This window comes from Schistocerca nitens, chromosome 6 (assembly GCF_023898315.1).
Source record: "Schistocerca nitens isolate TAMUIC-IGC-003100 chromosome 6, iqSchNite1.1, whole genome shotgun sequence".
NCBI classification, from domain to species: domain Eukaryota; kingdom Metazoa; phylum Arthropoda; class Insecta; order Orthoptera; family Acrididae; genus Schistocerca; species Schistocerca nitens.
The window spans coordinates 239,312,957-239,333,923 of NC_064619.1; the positions used below are offsets into that span (position 1 = coordinate 239,312,957).

Here is a 20,967-nt window from a genome sequence, read left to right on the forward strand (position 1 = left end):
GTAGCGTGTTTGGTTCTGGTCGCTGAACGTGCGTCACCGGCTTTGGACGCCCTCTCCTCAAAGAGCGTGTTTGTCCTGTAGCAGTTGTCGTTACCGTTGACCTTCGGGTTCTCGTGCCTGCTATTGACATCGGTGCTTGAATGCTGACACCGGACCACGCTCAAATTCAACTTCGTTTTTATCTTAGACTCACGCAAAACAATCGGCACGTTGGCAGCGTAAATTATCTGCAATACCGCATGAAACGGTTGGTAAAACAGCGTGTGGCTTGAAAGTGATCCAGGTCCAAGGATTAAACAAAAAGGGAAACATGCTGATTGTTGTGCGGAACAGGAAGAAAATAGCGCAGATACACAAAAATACACAGTGCTTTCGGATAGATGTTGCTCCACATTCTTCAGTTGTTGAGCATAGCTTTTAAATACAGACCATACATCATTTTAACTACAAGAATGGTAATTTAATGGTGCCTGTCGCAATTGTAAGCAAGTTTGTGTCCATTCACTTTCTTCTTTATGACAAGTACATTTCGTGACATGTGTATTGCTTTTGTCGTCGAGGCTTCTCGTCAGGTGTTCTACGTCAAGTGTTATACTGTGATAAAAATGTTTTCTAATAGATAACCAATAAGCTCCAACCCCCCACCCCACCCCCACCACCACCACCACCACCACCACCTGAACCATGGACCCTGCCGTTGGTTGGGAGGCTTGCGTGGCTCAGCGATACAGATAGCCGTACCGTAGGTGCAACCACAACGGAGAGGCCATACAAACGTGTGGTTCCTGAGCAGGGCCAATAGCCTTTTCATTAGTTGCAGGGGCAACAGTCTAAATGGTTGACTGATCTGGCCTTGTAACACTAACCAAAACGGCCCGGCTCCACTGGTACTGCGAACGGCTGAAAGCAAGGGGAAACTACAACCCTAATTTTTCACGATGGCATGCAGCTTTACTGTATGGTTAAATGATGATGGCGTCCTCTTGGGTAAAATATTCCGGAGGTAAAATAGTCCCCATTCGGATCTCCGGCGGGGACTACTGAGGAGGACGTCGCTATCACGAGAAGAAAACTGGCGTTCTACGGATCGGAGCGTGGAATGTCAGATCTCTTAATCGGGCAGGTAGGTTAGAAAATTTAAAAATGGAAATGGACAGATTAAAGATAGATATGGTGGGAATTAGTGAAGTTCGGTGGCAGGAGGGACAAGACATTTGGTCAGGCAAATACAGGGTTATAAATACAAAATCAAATAGGGGTAATGCAAGAATAGGTTTAAGAATGAATAAAAAATAGGAGAGCGGGTAATTTACTGCAAACAGAATAGTGAACGCATTATTGTGGCCAAGATAGACACGACGCCCACTCCTACCACAGTAGTACAAGTTTATATGCCAACTAGCTCCGCAGATGACGAAGAGACTTATGAAATGTATGACGAGATTAACGAAATTATTCAGATAGTGAAGGGAGACGAAAATTTAATAGTCATGAGTGACTGGAATTCGATAGTAAGTAAAGGAAGAGAAGGAAAAGCAGTAGGTGAATATGGAATGGGGGTAAGAAATGAAAGAGGAAGCCGCCTGGTAGAATTTTGCACACACCATAACATAATCATAGCTAACACTTGGTTCAAGAATCATGAAAGAAGGTTGTATACATGGAAGAGGCCTGGAGATACTAGAAGGTTTCAGATAGATTATATAATGGTAAGACAGAGATTTAGGAACCAGGTTTTAAATCGTAAGACATTTCCATGGGCAAATGTGGACTTTGACCACAATCTAATGGTTATGAACTGTAGATTAAAACTGAAGAAACCGCAAAAAGGTGGGAATTTCAGGGATGGGACCTGGATAAACCGACAGACGCAGAGGTTGTAGACCGTTTGAGGGAGAACATTAGGGAACGATTGACAGGAATGGGGGAAAGAAATACAGTAGAAGAAGAATGGGTAGCTTTAAGAGATGAAATAGTGAAGGCAGCAGAGGATCAAGTAGGTAAAAAGACGAGGGCTAGTAGAAATCCTTGGACAACAGATGAGATACTGAATTATTTTGAGGAAAGGAGAAAATATAAAAATGCAGCAAATGAAGCAGGCAAAAAGGAATACAAACGTCTCAAACGTGAGATCGACAGGAAGTGCAAAATAGCTAAGCAGGGTTGGCTAGAGAACAAATTTAAGGATGTAGAGGCGCATATCACTAGGGATAAGACAGATACTGCCTACAGGAAAATTAAAGAGACCTTTGGAGGAAAGAGAACCGCTTGTGTGAATATCAAGAGCTCAGATGGGAACCCAGTTCTAAGCAAAGAAGGGAAATCAGAAAGGTGGAAGGAGTATATAGAGGGTCAATACAAGGGCGATGTACTTCAGGGAAATATTATGGAAATGGAAGTGGATGTAGATGAAGATGAAATGGGAGATATGATACTACATGAAGAGTTTGACAGAGCATTCAAAGACCTAAGCCGAAACAAGGCCCCGGGAGTAGACAACATTCCATTAGAACTACTGACGGCCTTGAGAGAGCCAGTCCTGACAAAACTCTACCATCTGCTGAGAAAGATGTATGAGATAGGCGAAATACCCTCAGACATCAAGAGGAATATAATAATTCCAATCCCAAAGGAAGCAGGTGTTGTAAGATGTGAAAATTACCGAACTATCAGTATAATAAGTCACGGCTGCAAAATACTAACACGAATTCCTTACAGACGAATGGAAACACTGGTAGAAGCCGACCTCGGGGAAGGTCAGTTTGGATTCTGTAGAAATGTTGGAACACGTGAGGCAGTTCTGACCCTACGACTTATCTTAGAAGATAGATTAAGGAAAGGCAAACCTACGTTTCTAGCATTTGTAGACTTAGAGAAAGCTTTTGACAATGTTGACTGGTATACTCTCTTTCAAATTCTGATAGCGGTAGGGGTAAAATACAGGGAGCGAAAGACTATTTACAATTTGTACAGAAACCAGATGGCAGTTACAAAAGTCGAGGGGCATGAAAGGGAAGCAGTGGTCGGGAAGGGGGTGAGACAGGGTTGTAGCCTATCCTCGACGTTATTCAATCTGTATATTGAGCAAGCAGTAAAGGAAACAAAATAAAAATTCGGAGTAGGAATTAAAATCCATGGAGAAGAAATAAAAACTCTGAGGTTCGCCTATGACATTGTAATTCTGTCAGAGACAGCAAAGGACCTGCAAGAGCAGTTGAACGGAATGGACAGTGTCTTGAAAGGAGGATAAAAGACGAACATCAACAAAAGCAAAACGAGGATAATGGAATGTAGTCAAATTAAATCGGGTGATGCTGAGGGAATTAGATCAGGAAATGAGACACTTAAAGTAGTAAAGGAGTTTTGCTATTTGGGGAGCAAAATAACTGATGATGGTCGAAGTAGAGAAGATATAAAATGTAGACTGGCTATGGCAAGGAAAGCGTTTCTGAAAAAGAGAAATTTGTTAACATCGAGTATAGATTTAAGTGTCAGGAAGTCGTTTCTGAAAGTATTTGTATGGAGTGTAGCCATGTATGGAAGTGAAACATGGACGATAAGTAGTTTGAACAAGAAGAGAATAGAAGCTTTCGAAATGTGGTGCTACAGAAGAATACTGAAGATTATATGGGTAGATCACATAACTAATGATAAGGTATTGAATAGAATTGGGGAGAAGAGGAGTTTGTGGCGCAACTTGACAAAAAGAAGGGACCGGTTTGTAGGACATGTTCTGAGGCATCAAGGGATCACAAATTTAGCATTGAAGGGCAGCCTGGAGGATAAAAATCGTAGTGGGAGACCAATAGATGAATACACTAAGCAGATTCAGAAGGATGTAGGTTGCAGTTAGTACTGGGGAAGAAGCTTGCACAGAATAGTGTAGCATGGAGAGCTGCATCAAGCCATTCTTTGAACTGAAGACCACAATAAAAAGAAAACCAAGAAACGTATCGCACAAAAATTTGCAGAGTTTCGTCTACTTCACCCTTGTGACTCTCTTGTTTCCCGCCAGTAAGTCCAGTTCCACAAAAAGTCTGTGTTCTCCGTTCTGTTATTCGCATATTCTACACGTGGAAAATTTCTGAGTCCTGTTATCTACCATACCTGTCAATACTATCTTCCATACCTTAGCAACTCGAGAAATATATTACCCGTCCTTCTGAGTGCCACAATTTGGTTTCTGTTGCGTAGTGTTTACCTGGACAAGGAAAGTAGTTAGAAATGGCTTCATTATCACCACACACGATGCTAGTTTCAAATGTTGGTAAGAAATCGCGATTACTCTCCTCTAATCAATATTCTTCAACTGCTTTCGTTTCGTATTTCTCTGGTTTTACATTCATTTTAATTTCTCTTTGCACAGTACGTAAACTATACGTAAAGTACAGTACTTTATATGTAAGTTTCCTTGTGTCATAAAACTTATATAACGTAAAACTTCGTGAAAATATGCGCAATTATGTCTGTGTCACGTAATTCTTTTGCGATTTTCTTTGAGATAAGCCTTAAAGAAGTACAAAGGAATAAAAATGTAGCGCTGTCTGAACAGATACGTCATCGGCACTGCCACGGCGTACCACTTCAAATATGATAACGTGTCGTTTGGAAGTATCGCTTTTTTTTTCTTCTCCAACAAGCAGTGAGGAAACATTCGTGTCTGGGTTGAGGGTATTACAAGTTCAGTTTCTTCAGAAGATTGGCACCAATTGCAATATGGCACCCGAAAATTCCTTTGACAGTCTTCCAGTTCATATTTTTAATTGAGAGGGTCACATGTAATCGTGTGTTTAACGAATCTTAACTCGTATCGACTATGAAATATGTTTAAGTACTACAGAGGAAAGAGACTGATGCCAACAAGTAGTTTACAGAAAGTGTTTATATGGCTTTTGACTGTCGCTCATTTGTGCACAGAGATGACTGTAAGGTCTCAACAGCCCAAATGTCACCAAACAGACAAATGACTTTCCACAATGGTGCCGTACTGCATCAAACCGATGACTCCTTATGGACTGCTGCGACTCGATTGACATGTTATCTATTGGCCGTAACATGTTTCAAGGCATTTTCCGCAAGCATTTCTCTTAAATTCACCATGGGTTGTGAGACCTTAACTGTAACACACTACTTCGGGTGTGGAAACAAATACTTAACTCCAGCACCATAGTTATTTTCTTGATACAAGCTCATTGGAGACTGCTGCTATTGTAAGTGAAGTCAGCAAAATGAGAAACAGGTTCAGCGAAATGAGAAACAAATCAGTCTTGAAAGCCTCGCTTTAGGGATACTTAATGTTGGATTTCGCTCAGTCCGAAGTTTCTGGTGATAGATTATTAAATAATAAACGGTGGACTAGAGGATGAATACTAATTAATTGTTTGCGAGAAGGTTACATTTATCATGTTCATTTCAGTGGCAGGTAGATCAGGATTTAGCACCAACAAACAGCAAGTTGGGGAGGAAAATGTTAGAATGATGTTATGATAGGATATGAAAGAATAAAGATTTTGGTTGCAAAACTGAATTTTTTAGTTTATTCAGCCTCCAGTACGTGTCATTGGAGGATAAATAAAATAAAAATTCCAGTTTTGCACCCAAGACTGAGAGTTCTTTCATATTGTTAGAACTCGTTGCTGTATCAAACCATCACGAATTGAAAAAGTGCGTCATAGGAGGATAAATAAAATAAAAAAATCCAGTTTTCAACCAAGACTGTTTGTTCTTTGAAACTGGTGCTACTGGTTACGGTATCACACCGCAATGAACTGGAAAAAGAGGTCATTATAGGCATCAGTCTAATTTGACAGGGATGGCAAAAATATATTAAAAAACATGCGAGTAAAACACATGAACATTTTTGTGAATATCTACATGAGCAAAGAAACATTTCCAGTTCATTAAATACCCGGGTTTAATGTTGCAAAGCAACATAAACGTACGATTATGTAAGATCGGTTGTAGGGAAAGCGAATGGGCGACATCTGTTTGCTGGAATAACTGTGGAGAAACGCATAAAGGATATTGCATACAAACACTGTGCTACCAATTCTAAAGTACTGATTGAGTTTCTGGGGTCACTATAAGGGCGGAGTAAAGGAAGATTTCAGAGGTGTGCTGTTAGACGTGTTGAATCAACTCGCAAGTATTGTGGGAATATTGCGTTGACTGAAATGGTAGTACCTGGCTGCTAGAAGTCCTTCCTTTCGCGAAACACAATTGAGAAAGTTTAGAGAACCGACATTTGTCACCGTCAGTTCCACTGCCACCAACGTACGTAAGGATCTTAAAGACAATACGTCTGAAATCAAGATTCGTATGGAAGCATACGGAAAGTTGATTTTCCCTCGCTCCTTTTGTGAGAGGAATAGTAAATGTAACGATCAGCAGCGGTACAAGGTACCTGCCGCAATGCACCGTGTGATGGTTTGCGTAGTATGTACGTAGATGTGCTTCAGTAAAACAGCTGAAAAATTAGTCTTTCCAGCATTTTACGAACTGAGTAAGTGTGTTAACCATGACGCTATTAACATTCAAGAACCGTTTAGTAGCCCGCTAGGAGCCGACATTGCATAGAGCACGTTAGGTTTACTGGATTTTTACGAGACAGTCGTACGAAATACATTGTATGCAGAGTAACAAGACAAAAGACCGAAGCCTTTGTGGTTTGTAAATAACGTCAGGAAATACCATACGCTTTACAGAAACCGCCTCATAAAAGGTGGAGAAAACCAGAATGAAATTTCTCATACGAAAAACGAGATATATTTCATTCTCTGACAATACTGTTGTCAGAGAAGGTAGTAAGGGTAAAGTTATGAGAACACTGTTCGCGCACTGATAACCTATTCTAGTTTTACTTCCCCCTCAAAATTAATATGAAACAAAGTTTGGCGCATGTACACTCCTGGAAATGGAAAAAAGAACACATTGACACCGGTGTGTCAGACCCACCATACTTGCTCCGGACACTGCGAGAGGGCTGTACAAGCAATGATCACACGCACGGCACAGCGGACACACCAGGAACCGCGGTGTTGGCCGTCGAATGGCGCTAGCTGCGCAGCATTTGTGCACCGCCGCCGTCAGTGTCAGCCAGTTTGCCGTGGCATACGGAGCTCCATCGCAGTCTTTAACACTGGTAGCATGCCGCGACAGCGTGGACGTGAACCGTATGTGCAGTTGACGGACTTTGAGCGAGGGCGTATAGTGGGCATGCGGGAGGCCGGGTGGACGTACCGCCGAATTGCTCAACACGTGGGGCGTGAGGTCTCCACAGTACATCGATGTTGTCGCCAGTGGTCGGCGGAAGGTGCACGTGCCCGTCGACCTGGGACCGGACCGCAGCGACGCACGGATGCACGCCAAGCCCGTAAGATCCTACGCAGTGCCGTAGGGGACCGCACCGCCACTCCCCAGCAAATTAGGGACACTGTTGCTCCTGGGGTATCGGCGAGGACCATTCGCAACCGTCTCCATGAAGCTGGGCTACGGTCCCGCACACCGTTAGGCCGTCTTCCGCTCACGCCCCAACATCGTGCAGCCCGCCTCCAGTGGAGTCGCGACAGGCGTGAATGGAGGGACGAATGGAGACGTGTCGTCTTTAGCGATGAGAGTCGCTTCTGCCTTGGTGCCAATGATGGTCGTATGCGTGTTTGGCACCGTGCAGGTGAGCGCCACAATCAGGACTGCATACGACCGAGGCACACAGGGCCAACACCCGGCATCATGGTGTGGGGAGCGATCTCCTACACTGGCCGTACACCACTGGTGATCGTCGAGGGGCACTGAATAGTGCACGGTACATCCAAACCGTCATCGAACACATCGTTCTACCATTCCTAGACCGGCAAGGGAACTTGCTGTTCCAACAGGACAATGCACGTCCGCATGTATCCCGTGCCACCCAACGTTCTCTAGAAGGTGTAAGTCAACTACCCTGGCCAGCAAGATCTCCGGATCTGTCCCCCATTGAGCATGTTTGGGACTGGATGAAGCGTCGTCTCACGCGGTCTGCACGTCCAGCACGAACGCTGGTCCAACTGAGGCGCCAGGTGGAAATGGCATGGCAAGCCGTTCCACAGGACTACATCGAGCATCTCTACGATCGTCTCCATGGGAGAATAGCAGCCTGCATTGCTGCGAAAGGTGGATATACACTGTACTAGTGCCGACATTGTGCATGCTCTGTTGCCTGTGTCTATGTGCCTGTGGTTCTGTCAGTGTGATCATGTGATGTATCTGACCCCAGGAATGTGTCAATAAAGTTTCCCCTTCCTGGGACAATGAATTCACGGTGTTCTTATTTCAATTTCCAGGAGTGTATTACGTCGTAACGTTCACCACACTGCTGCCTAACATATAGTCTTTCCTACGCTAGAGCGAAACCAATATGTTTAGGGACACTATAACTGACTTAAGTGCTAATTACCGAAGTTCAGGCGGAGCGCACTCCCAGATTGTGAAGGATGAGGAAAGATATCACCTGTGTTTTGTCAGCTGTCGACGGGCTATCCTGAACGTTGAGGTTTTAGTTCACCAACAGCCAGTAAGAACTTGCATTCATCTAGCAAGAGTCATCGAGCCAAGTGGATGCAGCACAAAGGGACGTAAAATATGTTGTTGTTGTTGTTGTTGTGATCTTCAGTCCTGAGACTGGTTTGATGCAGCTCTCCATGCTACCCTATCCTGTGTAAGCTTCTTCATCTCCCAGTACTTACTGCAACCCACATCCTTCTGAATCTGCTTAGTGTATTCATCTCTTGGTCTCCATCTACGATTTTTACCCTCCACGCTGCCCTCGAATGCTAAATTTGTGATCCCTTGATGCCGCAGAACATGTCCTACCAACCGATCCCTTCTTCTAGTCAAGTTGTGCCACAAACTCCTCTTCTCCCCAATTCTATTCAATACTTCATCATTAGTTATTTGATCTACCCATCTAATCTTCAGCATTCTTCTGTAGCACCACATTTCGAAAGCTTCCATTCTCTTCTTGTCCAAACTATTTATCGTCCATGTTTCACTTCCATACATGGTTACACTCCATACAAATACTTTCAGAAAGGACTTCCTGACACTTAAATCTATACTCGATGTTAACAAATTTCTCTTCTCCAGAAACTCTTTCCTTGCCATTGCCAGTCTACATTTTATATCTTCTGTACTTCGACCATCATCAATTATTTTGCTTTCCAAATAGCAAAACTCCTTTACTACTTTAAGTGTCTCATTTCCTAATCTAATTCCCTCAGCATCACCCGTCGTAATTCGACCACATTCCATTAGCCTCGTTTTGCTTTTGTTGATGTTCATCTTATATCCTCCTTTCAAGACACTCTCCATTCCGTTCAACTGATCTTCCAAGTCCTTTGCTGTCTCTGATAGAATTACGATGTCATCGGCGAACCTCAAAGTTTTTATTTCTTCTCCATGGATTTTAATACCTACTCCGAATTTTTCTTTTGTTCACTATGCTGTTTGTAGTAGCTTACCCGCACTCTTATTTTTTTATTCATTATTAAACCTACTCCTGCATTACCCCTATTTGATTTTGTGTTTATAACCCTGTATTCACCTGACCAGAAGTCTTGTTCCTCATGCCACCGAACTTTACTAATTCCCACTATATCTAACTTTAACCATTTCCCTTTTTAAATTTTCTAATCTGCCTACCCGGTTAAGGGACCTGACATTCCACGCTCCGATCCGTAGAACGCCAGTTTTCTTTTTCCTGATAACTACGTCGTCCTGAGTAGTCCCCGCCCGGAGATCCGAATGAGGGACTATTTTACCTCCGGAATGTTTTACCCAAGAGGACGCCATCATCATTTATCCATACAGTAAAGCTGCATGCCCTCGGGAAAAATTACGGCCGTAGTTTCCCTTTGCTTTCAGCCGTTCGCAGTACCAGCACAGCAAGGCCGTTTTGGTTAATGTTGCAAGCCCAGGTCAGTCAATCATCCAGACTGTTGCCCCTGCAACTACTGAAAAGGCTGCTGCCCCTCTTCAGTTTGTCTGGCCTCTCAACAGATACCCCTCCGTTGTGGTTGCACCTACGGTACGGCCATCTGTATCGTTGAGGCACGCAAGCCTCCCCACCAACGGCAAGGTCCATGGTTCATGGGGAAGGCGCAAAAATATACATCCCCGAATAGTTTAACTATCTCAGTTAACGAGCCCTAGATAATCTTTCCAGTTATCTGACTTCCTAGTCAATATGGGGAGAAATCAAAACTATCGCGGCTACTAAGAATTGTTGCTTCCACTGAACGTAATATGTTTCAAATGGTTTCACTTTGACATAAATATTTTCTCATACAGTAAATAATAATCCTTCTGAATGCAAAACTTGAATCAAGGACGCATACTAATAAATTCACTCGATAAAGGCAACTACCAGTTACATATCAAGAAATGTATTAAATCAGTGGCGATAAATTGTTGTTCTTGTCATACAGATATCGTTCCGTAATTCCCTGGCTATCAGAAATCGGTATTATTTCAATTCAAATTCAAATCAAGCAAATATGGTCTGGTGAGTAAACGCAATACAAGATATCTTTCATGACAAGACAATACAGGACTGGCTTGTAAGAAACTCATTAAATATTTTCAGTAGCAGCGGGCGCAATTGGGCATCCGTTGACCACCGCTACATACTGTATCTCCTCGCTGCCAACGGCCCATTGCTGTTGCTCCACCGGTCGCGTCAGTGGCCGCATAGCTGGACCAATTACAGTGGTCGGAAACAGTTTCATCCCACATAATACGCACAAAATACTCCATTCCGGTAGCTCGTCAGTCACTCAGCGGCTGTGTTATTAAAAACCAAGGAACCAGATGGCGCATTCAAACATTACAAATAAGCCATGACGGTCGATATAAGTGATCCATCCCAGTCCTCTTCAAAGGAGCCATCCCTCTTCGAAATCGATTAAACTTGTATTAGTGGTACCAAGAGATGAACTCCACAAACTGTACGTATATTGAGATCGAGTGTCACTTAAAAGTAAATGAGCATTTTTAGTGTCATAATTTCATTAATCCATGAACAATTTCATTCGATAAATGATACTTTTGAAACTGTCTGTCTGGTTTACAAGAAGAGATTTATATGAAGCGACAAGGCTTTCCGTGTAACGTGCTAACGGCTAGACACGATCCGAACTAACTTATCAATATGAGAACATCTGTTAATTAAGAAGGCTGATACCTGATACCACCACACATTGCGAAGTGTCGTGGAGAAAACAGTGCCCCGTAAAAAATGATTGAACGTTGTGATATTTTATTTAGGATCAAGCATGAGGAAAACAACTTTCAAAACCACGTTCATTTCCGTCACATTATGTCTACTTGACCACACTTTTCTTATTGTACCGTTAAGGTTGTTGCACGAGATGTATCATTCGAATGTTCTATTTCATTGCAACTATATTTCCCACGATGGACGCGTTAATCTGGAATTTTTGTCTTTTGCTTTGCTGTTCTTCATCGTACTAGGAGGAGGAGGAGGAGATTAATGTTTAACGTCCCGTCGACAACGAGGTCATTAGAGACGGAGCACAAACGTGGATTAGGGAAGGATGGAGAAAGAAATCGGGTGTGCCTTGTGAAGGGAACCATCCCGGCATTTGCCTTAAGCAATTTAGAGAAATCACGGAAAACCTAAATCAGGATGGCCGGACTTGTGTTTGAACCGTCGTGCTCCCGAGTGCGAGTCCAGTGTCCTAACTACTGAACTACTTTGATCGGTTTCATCGTACTACATAGTTGCAAAATTCTGTGCCCGTTAAAGAAATACTTTACCAGTTCTTCAAAAATGGTTCAAATGGCTCTGAGCACTATGGGACTTAACATCTATGGTCATCAGTCCCCTAGAGCTTAGAACTACTAAAACCTAACTAACCTAAGGAAATCACACAACACCCAGTTTACCAGTTGTGCGGAACAATATTTGATGCCACATGTATATAATAATTAATGATAATTTTTGCTTCCCTTATTATTTATTTCCCACTTGCAATATTTTATTTAGTTTGTCATTTTCATTATACGTATTTTTTAAAATAATTATTGAGATCCTACACCTGTTCCTGCGGAAGAGTGCTGCATAAATAAAACGTGAATTAAAGCTCGACCATTTAATATTTCAATATGCGTGAGGGACAGTGTGAGAAATTCTGCGACAAACAGCTGTATAAATAATAGTGCTGCACATAGCGTGACGTCGACGTAAGAGAAATATTGTGCAACTAAGTGCCTGTAATTACACGTCGTTAAGCATGGAATCAACGCCTAGGCGATCTGCAACTCTGCAGCACTCTATGAGCCTAGAAGACGAGAAAATGTTGTGGACTTGACTTGGAATTAACTGTATCGCTGAGTTTCAAAAGCAACGCTCTGCCAGTTCAGCATCCGGCCTGTGGTGCAGTTATGCATCGATAGAGAGCTGAGCGTTTGGAAGGGGGCGACAATAAGTTTCGGTTCGTTAAATCTACTGCTCGACCGTGACGATTTATTTTGTTTCCTTCCAGTCCCTCAAACGAAACGGGGTCATACTGGCTGTTAGTAGGCCGCTGCCGCGAGTAGCCAAGGAAGCCTGCTGTTCATTCTGCTTGCTGCGTACGTGAATCGCATGCTGCCTCTCACTCGGTGGGCAGAAGGTGGCCTCTGCTTTTTCCTGAGAGATAACATCTACTCTAGGAGAGGACATAACAAACGTGAAACGCAACTTACGAAATGAGGGATAGAATGTTATATTCTAACATTCCGTCATGTGGAGGTCAAGGTAGTAACGGTACTGAGTGAAATGTGTTACTGCAGACCAGTTAAAAAATTCTGACTGGTGGTCGCTTGAGGAGATTTCAGGAAATTAAGCCTGGCGGGAATTTGAATTCTGCCCCTTCCGTGGGGTATCTCAAAGCCACTGTGCACCTTGCACTGTTCTTCGGTTACAGATTGGGTCCTAATTTCGTGAACGGGAAAATTAGCCTCTTTAGTCACCTAATATGCACAGAACAACATATCAATGGTGGTAATGAACTGTATAATGGTTTGTTGCTTTCTTGGGTGTACGCGGCACTTATTAAAGTGAACGTCTTTTACCCTTTCTTAAGACGTCTTTAGTTTCGTTAGGCATAAATTTACTGTCCCGGTAAATTTAAATGTAATAAAATTGGAGTGAAATATTAAATTTTACCGTGAAATAACGGAACGAAGTACGAAGGACTTCCCTAAATCACCTTTTTTTATTTGCTTCTTCGAAATTATTCATTTAAATATATTACAGAATATCTTAATTCCTCACGATGGCTTCGGACTTCCTCCCATTCTCATTCCTAATAAGAGAGTGTTTCAATTTTTTTGCATCACCTTGACACGAATTTTTCTTCTGCTTTGATGACAAATGAAACTGAGGCAGAAAAAAGATATAATTGTTCAGGGGAGCTTGTATTCGGTAGTAAAAGACGTCAAGACGAGAAAAATATAAATCTTGCTGCAAATGACGATACTAATGGGTCAGTTTACATATCGGCCAACATGGACATAATATCGCAGCTGTTCCATTGCGATTCTTTCCTCGTTGATAGTTTGACTTCTCAAGATTCCCCATAGTCATTTAGTCACAGAACCACTGGTAACAGCTCACTATATCAACATTATTTTCATTTTAGGAAAAAATGTTTCATATTCCTTTTTTTATATGATACGAAAAGATGAATTTACGTTGAGACTAACTAGTAAAATATATTGCAAAGTGACCACAATAAACAACAGTCACTAAATAGGCCACAATACTACCGGAAAGATATGAATATGCTTATCTTCTTCCATAAGTATGCCGTTAACCTCTACTTCTTAATGGTTGCACCTGTTCAACTTCCTTAACCGAGGGACGTTATAGATGTTTGTTATACAGTCAATCTGTACATGTTCCGTGCATTTTTCATGTGATCTTTACAATTTACACACTTTGAAGTGCAAAGTATAATACCAGACTTTTTCCACAGCCAGGTGAAAATGGAGGCACGTATGAGGAGACCGTTTCACTTCGGTATCACACTCATCTTTTAAATATCTTCGAATTACCCTGATTAATAATTTTTTCAACATCTTTCAACTTCTTTCTAACACCAATATCTGACCAAAAATAGGCTATAAATTCAGTTGGTATATCCTTTTTTAATTTTGCACCTTCGATATTGCTTTCAAAAAATAATGTAATTTTAGGAAGGATCGATGTATTGTATGCACCAGTGCTTTCAATAGCTCCATACCTGAACAGCGATTTTCGCATCCGAAACAGGCAATTTGCCTAACACATGTAGTGAAGAAGAAGAAGCAGAAGAAGAAGAAGATAATAATAACAATGTTAATCGAAGACTGGAAATAATATTGTGAACGCTTAGTCTATGAACTACTTCCGCGTGTTGGACTAATGCAGCACACCAACTTACATCAAGGCAGTAAAACGGTATTGTTCCCGTGATGTACCTGTACCTTCAATAGATATAACTCGTAGGGAAGCGAGACTGACAAGAGTTGAACCCATGCACCGTGTAAGATATAACTGGGTTGGTGTGGTGCACTAATTCAACACGTTGAAGAAATTCATAGGTTAAGCCTTCACAAAATTACTTCCAGTCTTCGTTTATCGCCGGCCGCGGTGGCCGAGCGGTTCTAGGCGCTTCAGTCAGGAACTGCGCTGCTGATACAGTCGCAGGTTCGAATCCTGCATCGGGCATGGATGTGTGTGGTGTCCTTAGGTTAGTTAGGTCTAACAAGGGAACCTCCCCATCGCACCCCCTTCAGATTCAGTTATAAAATGGCACAGTGGATTGGCCTTGAAAAACTGAACACAGATCAATCGAGAAAACAGGAAGAAGTTGTGTGGAACTACGAAAAAATAAGCGAAATATACAAACTGAGTAGTCCATGTGGAAGACAGGCAACATCAAGGAACGCGTGAGCTCTGTAGTGCCGTGGTCCCGTGGTTAGCGTGAGCAGCTGCAATACAAGAGGTCCTTGGTTCAAGTCTTTCCTCGAGTGAAAAGTTTAATTTTTTTATTTTCAGTTTATGTGACAAACTCTTATGTTTTCATCACTTTTTTGGGAGTGATTATCACATCCACAAGAAAACCTAAATCGGGCAAGGTAGAAGAATCTTTTTACCCATTCGCCAAGTGTACAAGTTAGGTGGGTCGACAACATATTCCTGTCATGTGAAGCACATGCCGTCACCAGTGTCGTATAGACTATATCAGACGTGATTTCCTGTGGAGGAATCGGTTGACCTATGACCTTGCGATCAAATGTTTTCGGTTCCCACTGGAGAGGCACGTCCTTTCGTCTACTAATCACACGGTAAAACACAGACACTAAACTTATTACAGTGATCAGAGACGTCAATGAACGAACCGACAGATCATAACTTTGCGAAAATAAAGAAAATAAACTTTTCATTCGAGGGCAGAGTTGAACCAAGGACCTCTCGCTCGGCAACTGCTCACGCTAACCACGGGACCACGGCACTACTGAGGTCGCATTCTCCTTGATGTTGCCTAGCTTGCGCATGGACTTCTCAGTTTGTATATTTTGCTTATTTTTTCATAGTTCCACACAACTTCTTCCTGTTTTCTAGATCGATCTGTGTTCAGTTTTTCAAGGCCTATCCACTTTGCCAACTCATAACTAAATCTGAGGGGGGTGCGATGGGGAGGTTCCCTTGTAAGTAGTTCTAAGTCTAGGGGACTGACCGAGCGAGGTGGCGCAGTGGTTAGCACACTGGACTCGCATTCGGGAGGACGACGGTTCAATCCCGTCTCCAGCCATCCTGATTTAGGTTTTCCGTGATTTCCCTAAATCGTTTCAGGCAAATGCCGGGATGGTTCCTTTGAAAGGGCACGGCCGATTTCCTTCCCCATCCTTCCCTAACCCGAGCTTGCGCTCCGTCTCTAATGACCTCGTTGTCGACGAGACGTTAAAACAACGCTAACCTAATCTAGGGGACTGAAGACTTCAGATGTTAAGTCCCATAGTGCTTAGAGCCATTTGAACCATTTGTGAATTGGAGGGCAGAGTGGAGATCTGCTGAAAGTTGGTTGTGGCTCGGTGTCAGTGATGGCAGCGTGTTGCTTATGTGGTGACCAGTTAAGGGCTGCAACCAACCCATCTGTGTGCGAGACACACTGGACAGTAGTAGTTACGGTCTGGAGTGCGATTTAATATGACAGCAAGAGCATTCTCGCGGTTATCAAATGCGTCCTAATTGCAAATTTGTACTTCATGTCATTCGACGTGTCATGGTACCATTCATTAACGGCCTCCCATTGGGTGTTTTCCAGCAGGATAATGCTTGCCCACATACCGCTGTTGTAACCCACCATACGCTACACGTTGTCTTGGTCGGCTCGATCACCAGATCAGTCTCCAATCGAGCGCGTATGGGACATTATCAGACAACTCCAGCGTCATTCACAAACAGCATTAACCGTCCTTGTATTGACCGACCAAATGCATCAGGCATGGAACCTTTAATGCGATTCTGTCTGTTTTAATTATTCAAGAGTTGACCGTCTGGTTTTAAACTTTCTTTGCTTTTTGCGTTTAATTTGATTGGGAAACCGTTGAGATTGAACTTAACATATACATGGATGGACATGAGAAATTAAAGGTTGCAATAAATTTTTCACCTGTGATTATTACTTCATGTATGAAATATTCTGTTGCAGAGTAATAAAAATGAATTTCTTTGAATATTCCAAAATAATGATTCAAGTTTTAATTTTATTCAAGTACTAAAGCTGTTTGTGCAAGAATGAAAATATTATTGTCCATTGAAGTTAGCAAACATTTTCACGTTGCAGTGTATTTTTGTTTAACTGGATATACCCCGACTAGCTTTGAAGCATAATACTATCTTTACTATATGAATATGTTTTCTTTTTTTATTGCTAAGCTCTGATGAAAATTATCCACTTTTAAATACACTTTACGATATGTTCAAAATTTATCACTTTTTTGAATGAAAATTTACAAAAGCTGCAGCTTGTATTCACCTGTGAATGCACAAGATAAAATCTACCATCTCTTTTTATTCTGTAATGCTGTGAAAAGAAACAGTTTATTATTTTCCTTCACCTGCACCTGAACCCTTTTTAGGATGTGGTCGTTATTGCGATCGTATATTTAAATCTGCCGCTGCTGCAGACTGCTCGCTCGCGGCGCAGCTCCGCACCGCCAGCTATATCCAATAAAATGCTGAAATTTCTTAAATAAAATGGGTAATGTCCGGTGCGAACTTTGCAGTAATTGTGACAAATAGATTTTACTAGATAAATATATTTTAACGGAAACAATTACACACCTTTTACAATCCCAGCTGCAAATGGCGTCGATCATCGACTTATGGCAAATGAAGACTACCTAATAGCCTAATGCAACGTCACGGGTTCCTCTCCCATTCAGTCCGTGCAGAAGACAAGCGATTCTATTACAATATATTGCCTATTTATATCTTAACTAATTCTTGTACAGTCTTTGTCATTTTTAAATACATATCGTTTCTTCTGTGGCGGTTTTCACATCCTCCCCCACAAATAGTATTTCACACTCTTTGAATAATCTTTTATAATAGCAAAATTCATAATTATCTTTTTCCTCACAAGATTAAGTGTCCTTTTGAAATTCAATTAACAGAAGTGAGCATTATACATCGAAATGTTCTTTTAACTTCCACTTTGGATGCGTGCTGCCAGAGAACGTTACAAACTCCGTCCAAGAGACTGACATCTGACATCTGGCGCCTGTACAACACTATGCATACACGTTTGCATGCTTGCAGTCAACATGAAACGTCCCCTTAGAAAAATTATACATGACTGTGCTTAAACTGACACACAATATTTTTTAGCGCAACGCAATCTGACTTTCAATAATCCCTACAAGAGAATGGCTCTGACTAAATTAACCTATACGTTTCACAAATCACTTACCTCACAAAAATCTTCGTTACTCGAACTACTGCAATACAGCGAGCGCCACTACTGTCAGCTAAATAAAAGATTCAAACTACTGAAGGCACTAACTACTGATAGGCATAGTTAGAACAATGTATTTAGCTTAATAGTGTTCAAATGTCATAATATATATACACACATATATATATACCAGTCCATGATATCCAATATTACAAATTTACTCTTTCTGATGGACACACGTCCAGATCGTCCGCTCTCAAAATTCCGCCATCTCTCTCCCAACATCCACCATTGCTGGGGGCTCACCTCCAACTGCGCAACGCTACGCGCTGTTAACAGCCAACTGCCCAACACTACAATGGCAGACAACAATGCAAACCAACCACAGCCTTCACACAGCACTCTCAGTGATTTTCATATAGAGTGCTACGTGGCTGTGGCGTTACCAATAAGCAGCCTACTTACAAACATTCTGGCGGTTACATCGGTTATTAACTTAATAGCATTTCACATATGCAATGGCTTATCTCGCTCTTACGTTAACCTGTGAGCTTGCAATGTTAATCGCTTAAATATGTTACCTAGACAAATATATTTCCGAATTTACGTTACTCTACATTAATTAATTTTTGGTGTCGCGGTTTTTTTCCGCTGGTCTATTTTTTTATCACACCTTGGAATGGAATTGGAACGTAATATTGAGGAATTGGTATTTTTGCGCCACGTGGGTGAACAGCCAATATATATATATATATATATATATATATATATATATATATATATATATATTGTGTTACATCTTTGGTCGCTTTCGCTTTGGTCCCTCATTAAGAACCGGCAGAGCCGCTGTGGCACCGCGCGGCGCGCGCCGCCTCGTGGGCGCTTTGCCCTTGCGCCGAGCCCTTACCTGCGCTCAGCTGTTTCCCATGTGGCGGTCGGCAGCGGTGCGGCGGCGGCGGCGCCGGCACGTGACCTGAGCGCCGGCGGCGATTGGCTGTTGCAGGGAGTCGGCGGAGAGGGACGGGGAGCGGCGGCGCGCGCCCAGCCTGCGCCTCGCCAACGGCCGGCCCAGCGCCGCGCCAGTGGGCAGCGCGCAGTCGGAGGAGGAGCTCAAGGATGACTCCATCAAGATCAGCATCGAGAACACCAACACGTGCACCGACTCGCTGGTGACGGCCATCGACGACGAGACGCTGCTCATCGCCGACTTCCTGTCCAGCTCGCTGTCCAACATGAACAAGGACCCGGCGGCGAACGCCGGCCCGGGCGCCGCCGCGGGCAAGGTGCACTTCGGGGGCGCCGGCGACGACGTCAGCCTCTACGGGACGCCCAAGGAGGAGCCCGGCCCCAACCCGCTGGCCGCCAGCGAGAAGCAGAGCTTCCTCAAGAACCAGCTGCAGGCCATCTTCCAGCCCACCGACAACAAGCTCGCCATGAAGCTCTTCGGCAGCAAGAAGGCGCTCATGAAGGAGCGCATCCGCCAGAAAGCCGCCGGACACTGGGTCATCCACCCCTGTTCCAGCTTCAGGTTAGTGCCACAGCTGTTTCCTTACTGTGCTACGTATGTGTGCGCGTGTCCGCCGCCTCTGCCGTGAAAATTTTGTGTTCCGGAAGAGTAGTGACGTACACGGCTGCTACATGACAGTGTTGTTACCATCTCACGCCTCTCCTCCATCCCCGTGATTATCATAGACGTCCTTGCATAGCCCCGAGTTAGTGCCATAGCACTTCCCAAACAGGATGTTCGAAAATTCCCGCTACAAACTTCTAGGACACGATATTTTGAATAGGAACCATGCCCGGGAACGTCATGCAAAGACGCTGCACAGCGTCAAAGCTACTAGCGCTGGTGCCTGTAAATTTATGTATACACAGGGTGATTCCGTGACGATGTAACAAACTTGCAAGGATGATGGAGAAGCATAAATGTAAAATTTTAGGTAGGGGTATCTGTAACGAACGCCTTGAATAAGCGAAAACAGTTTTGAGCACTATGGGACTTAACTGCTGTGGTCATCAGTCCCCTAGTACTTAGAACTACTTAAACCTAACTAACCTAAGGACAGCACACACATCCATGCCCGAGGCAGGATTCGAACCTGCGACCGTAGCGGTCACGCGGTTCCAGACTGAAGTGCCTAGAACCTCACGGCGACACCGGCCGGCCCGCAGACAGTGGAACATATGTACCGGTACTGTTGTTGCTAAGAATGTTGGGTGGCAAACTTTCAGAGGTGGTAGTATCGACCAAAACAAGCAAAACGTGGCCAGTAAACATGGGCTGTTAAATGCATACCTGAGGAACTATAAGTACTTGTTCACGTTCGCTAGTGTGAAACATATCTCTTCTATTGAACAACTGCTCATAGCTTTTAAGGTATGCTTTTTAAGGCCCATGTTTATTAGACATTTTTTTCTTATTTTGGTTCCCACTACCACCACTGAAAGTGTCCTACACTACAGTCTTAGCGGCCGGCAGGTGTGGCCGAGCGGTTCTAGGCGCTACAGTCTGGAACCGCGCGACAGCTACGGTCGCAGGTTCGACTCCTGCCTCGGACATGGATGACCTCGGATTTTAAGTCCCATAGTGCTCAGAGCCATTTGGACCATTTGAACAGTCTTAGCAACAACAGTAGCAGCAAATTTATTACACTGTCAGAGGTATCACAACTGTTTTCGCTTATAACGTTCGAGACTTTCGTTTCCAATACAGGGATTCTTAACCAATATTGATACAGTCCTTCTCCACCATCCCTGGAAGTTCGTAACGTCATCACAGAATCACCCTGTACATACATTCATTTATTGGCACCGATGCTTGTAACTTTGACGCTCTGTAGCGTCTTTGGACGACGTTCGCGGACGTGGGTCACACGCACCTGCGCCTCCGCCAGGAGAACACTCTACTCCAGTATTGTAGTGTTGATTAGGAAATACTGCAGCCAGCCACAAGCTTTTTTAAAATGATATTATTGTACCATTA

At 43.1% G+C, this 20,967-nt stretch overlaps 1 protein-coding gene across 1 annotated transcript in view; it reads left to right on the forward strand.

The window, feature by feature from the left end:
• Positions 1-19,579, forward strand: part of LOC126263303 (uncharacterized) — a 145,167-nt gene extending 125,588 nt beyond the window's left edge. Inside the window, exon 2 of the mRNA XM_049960391.1 lies at positions 19,003-19,579. Coding sequence (XP_049816348.1) covers positions 19,003-19,579 — 577 coding nt within the window. The remainder of the gene's footprint in view (positions 1-19,002) is intronic.
• The last annotated feature ends 1,388 nt before the right edge of the window (positions 19,580-20,967 follow it).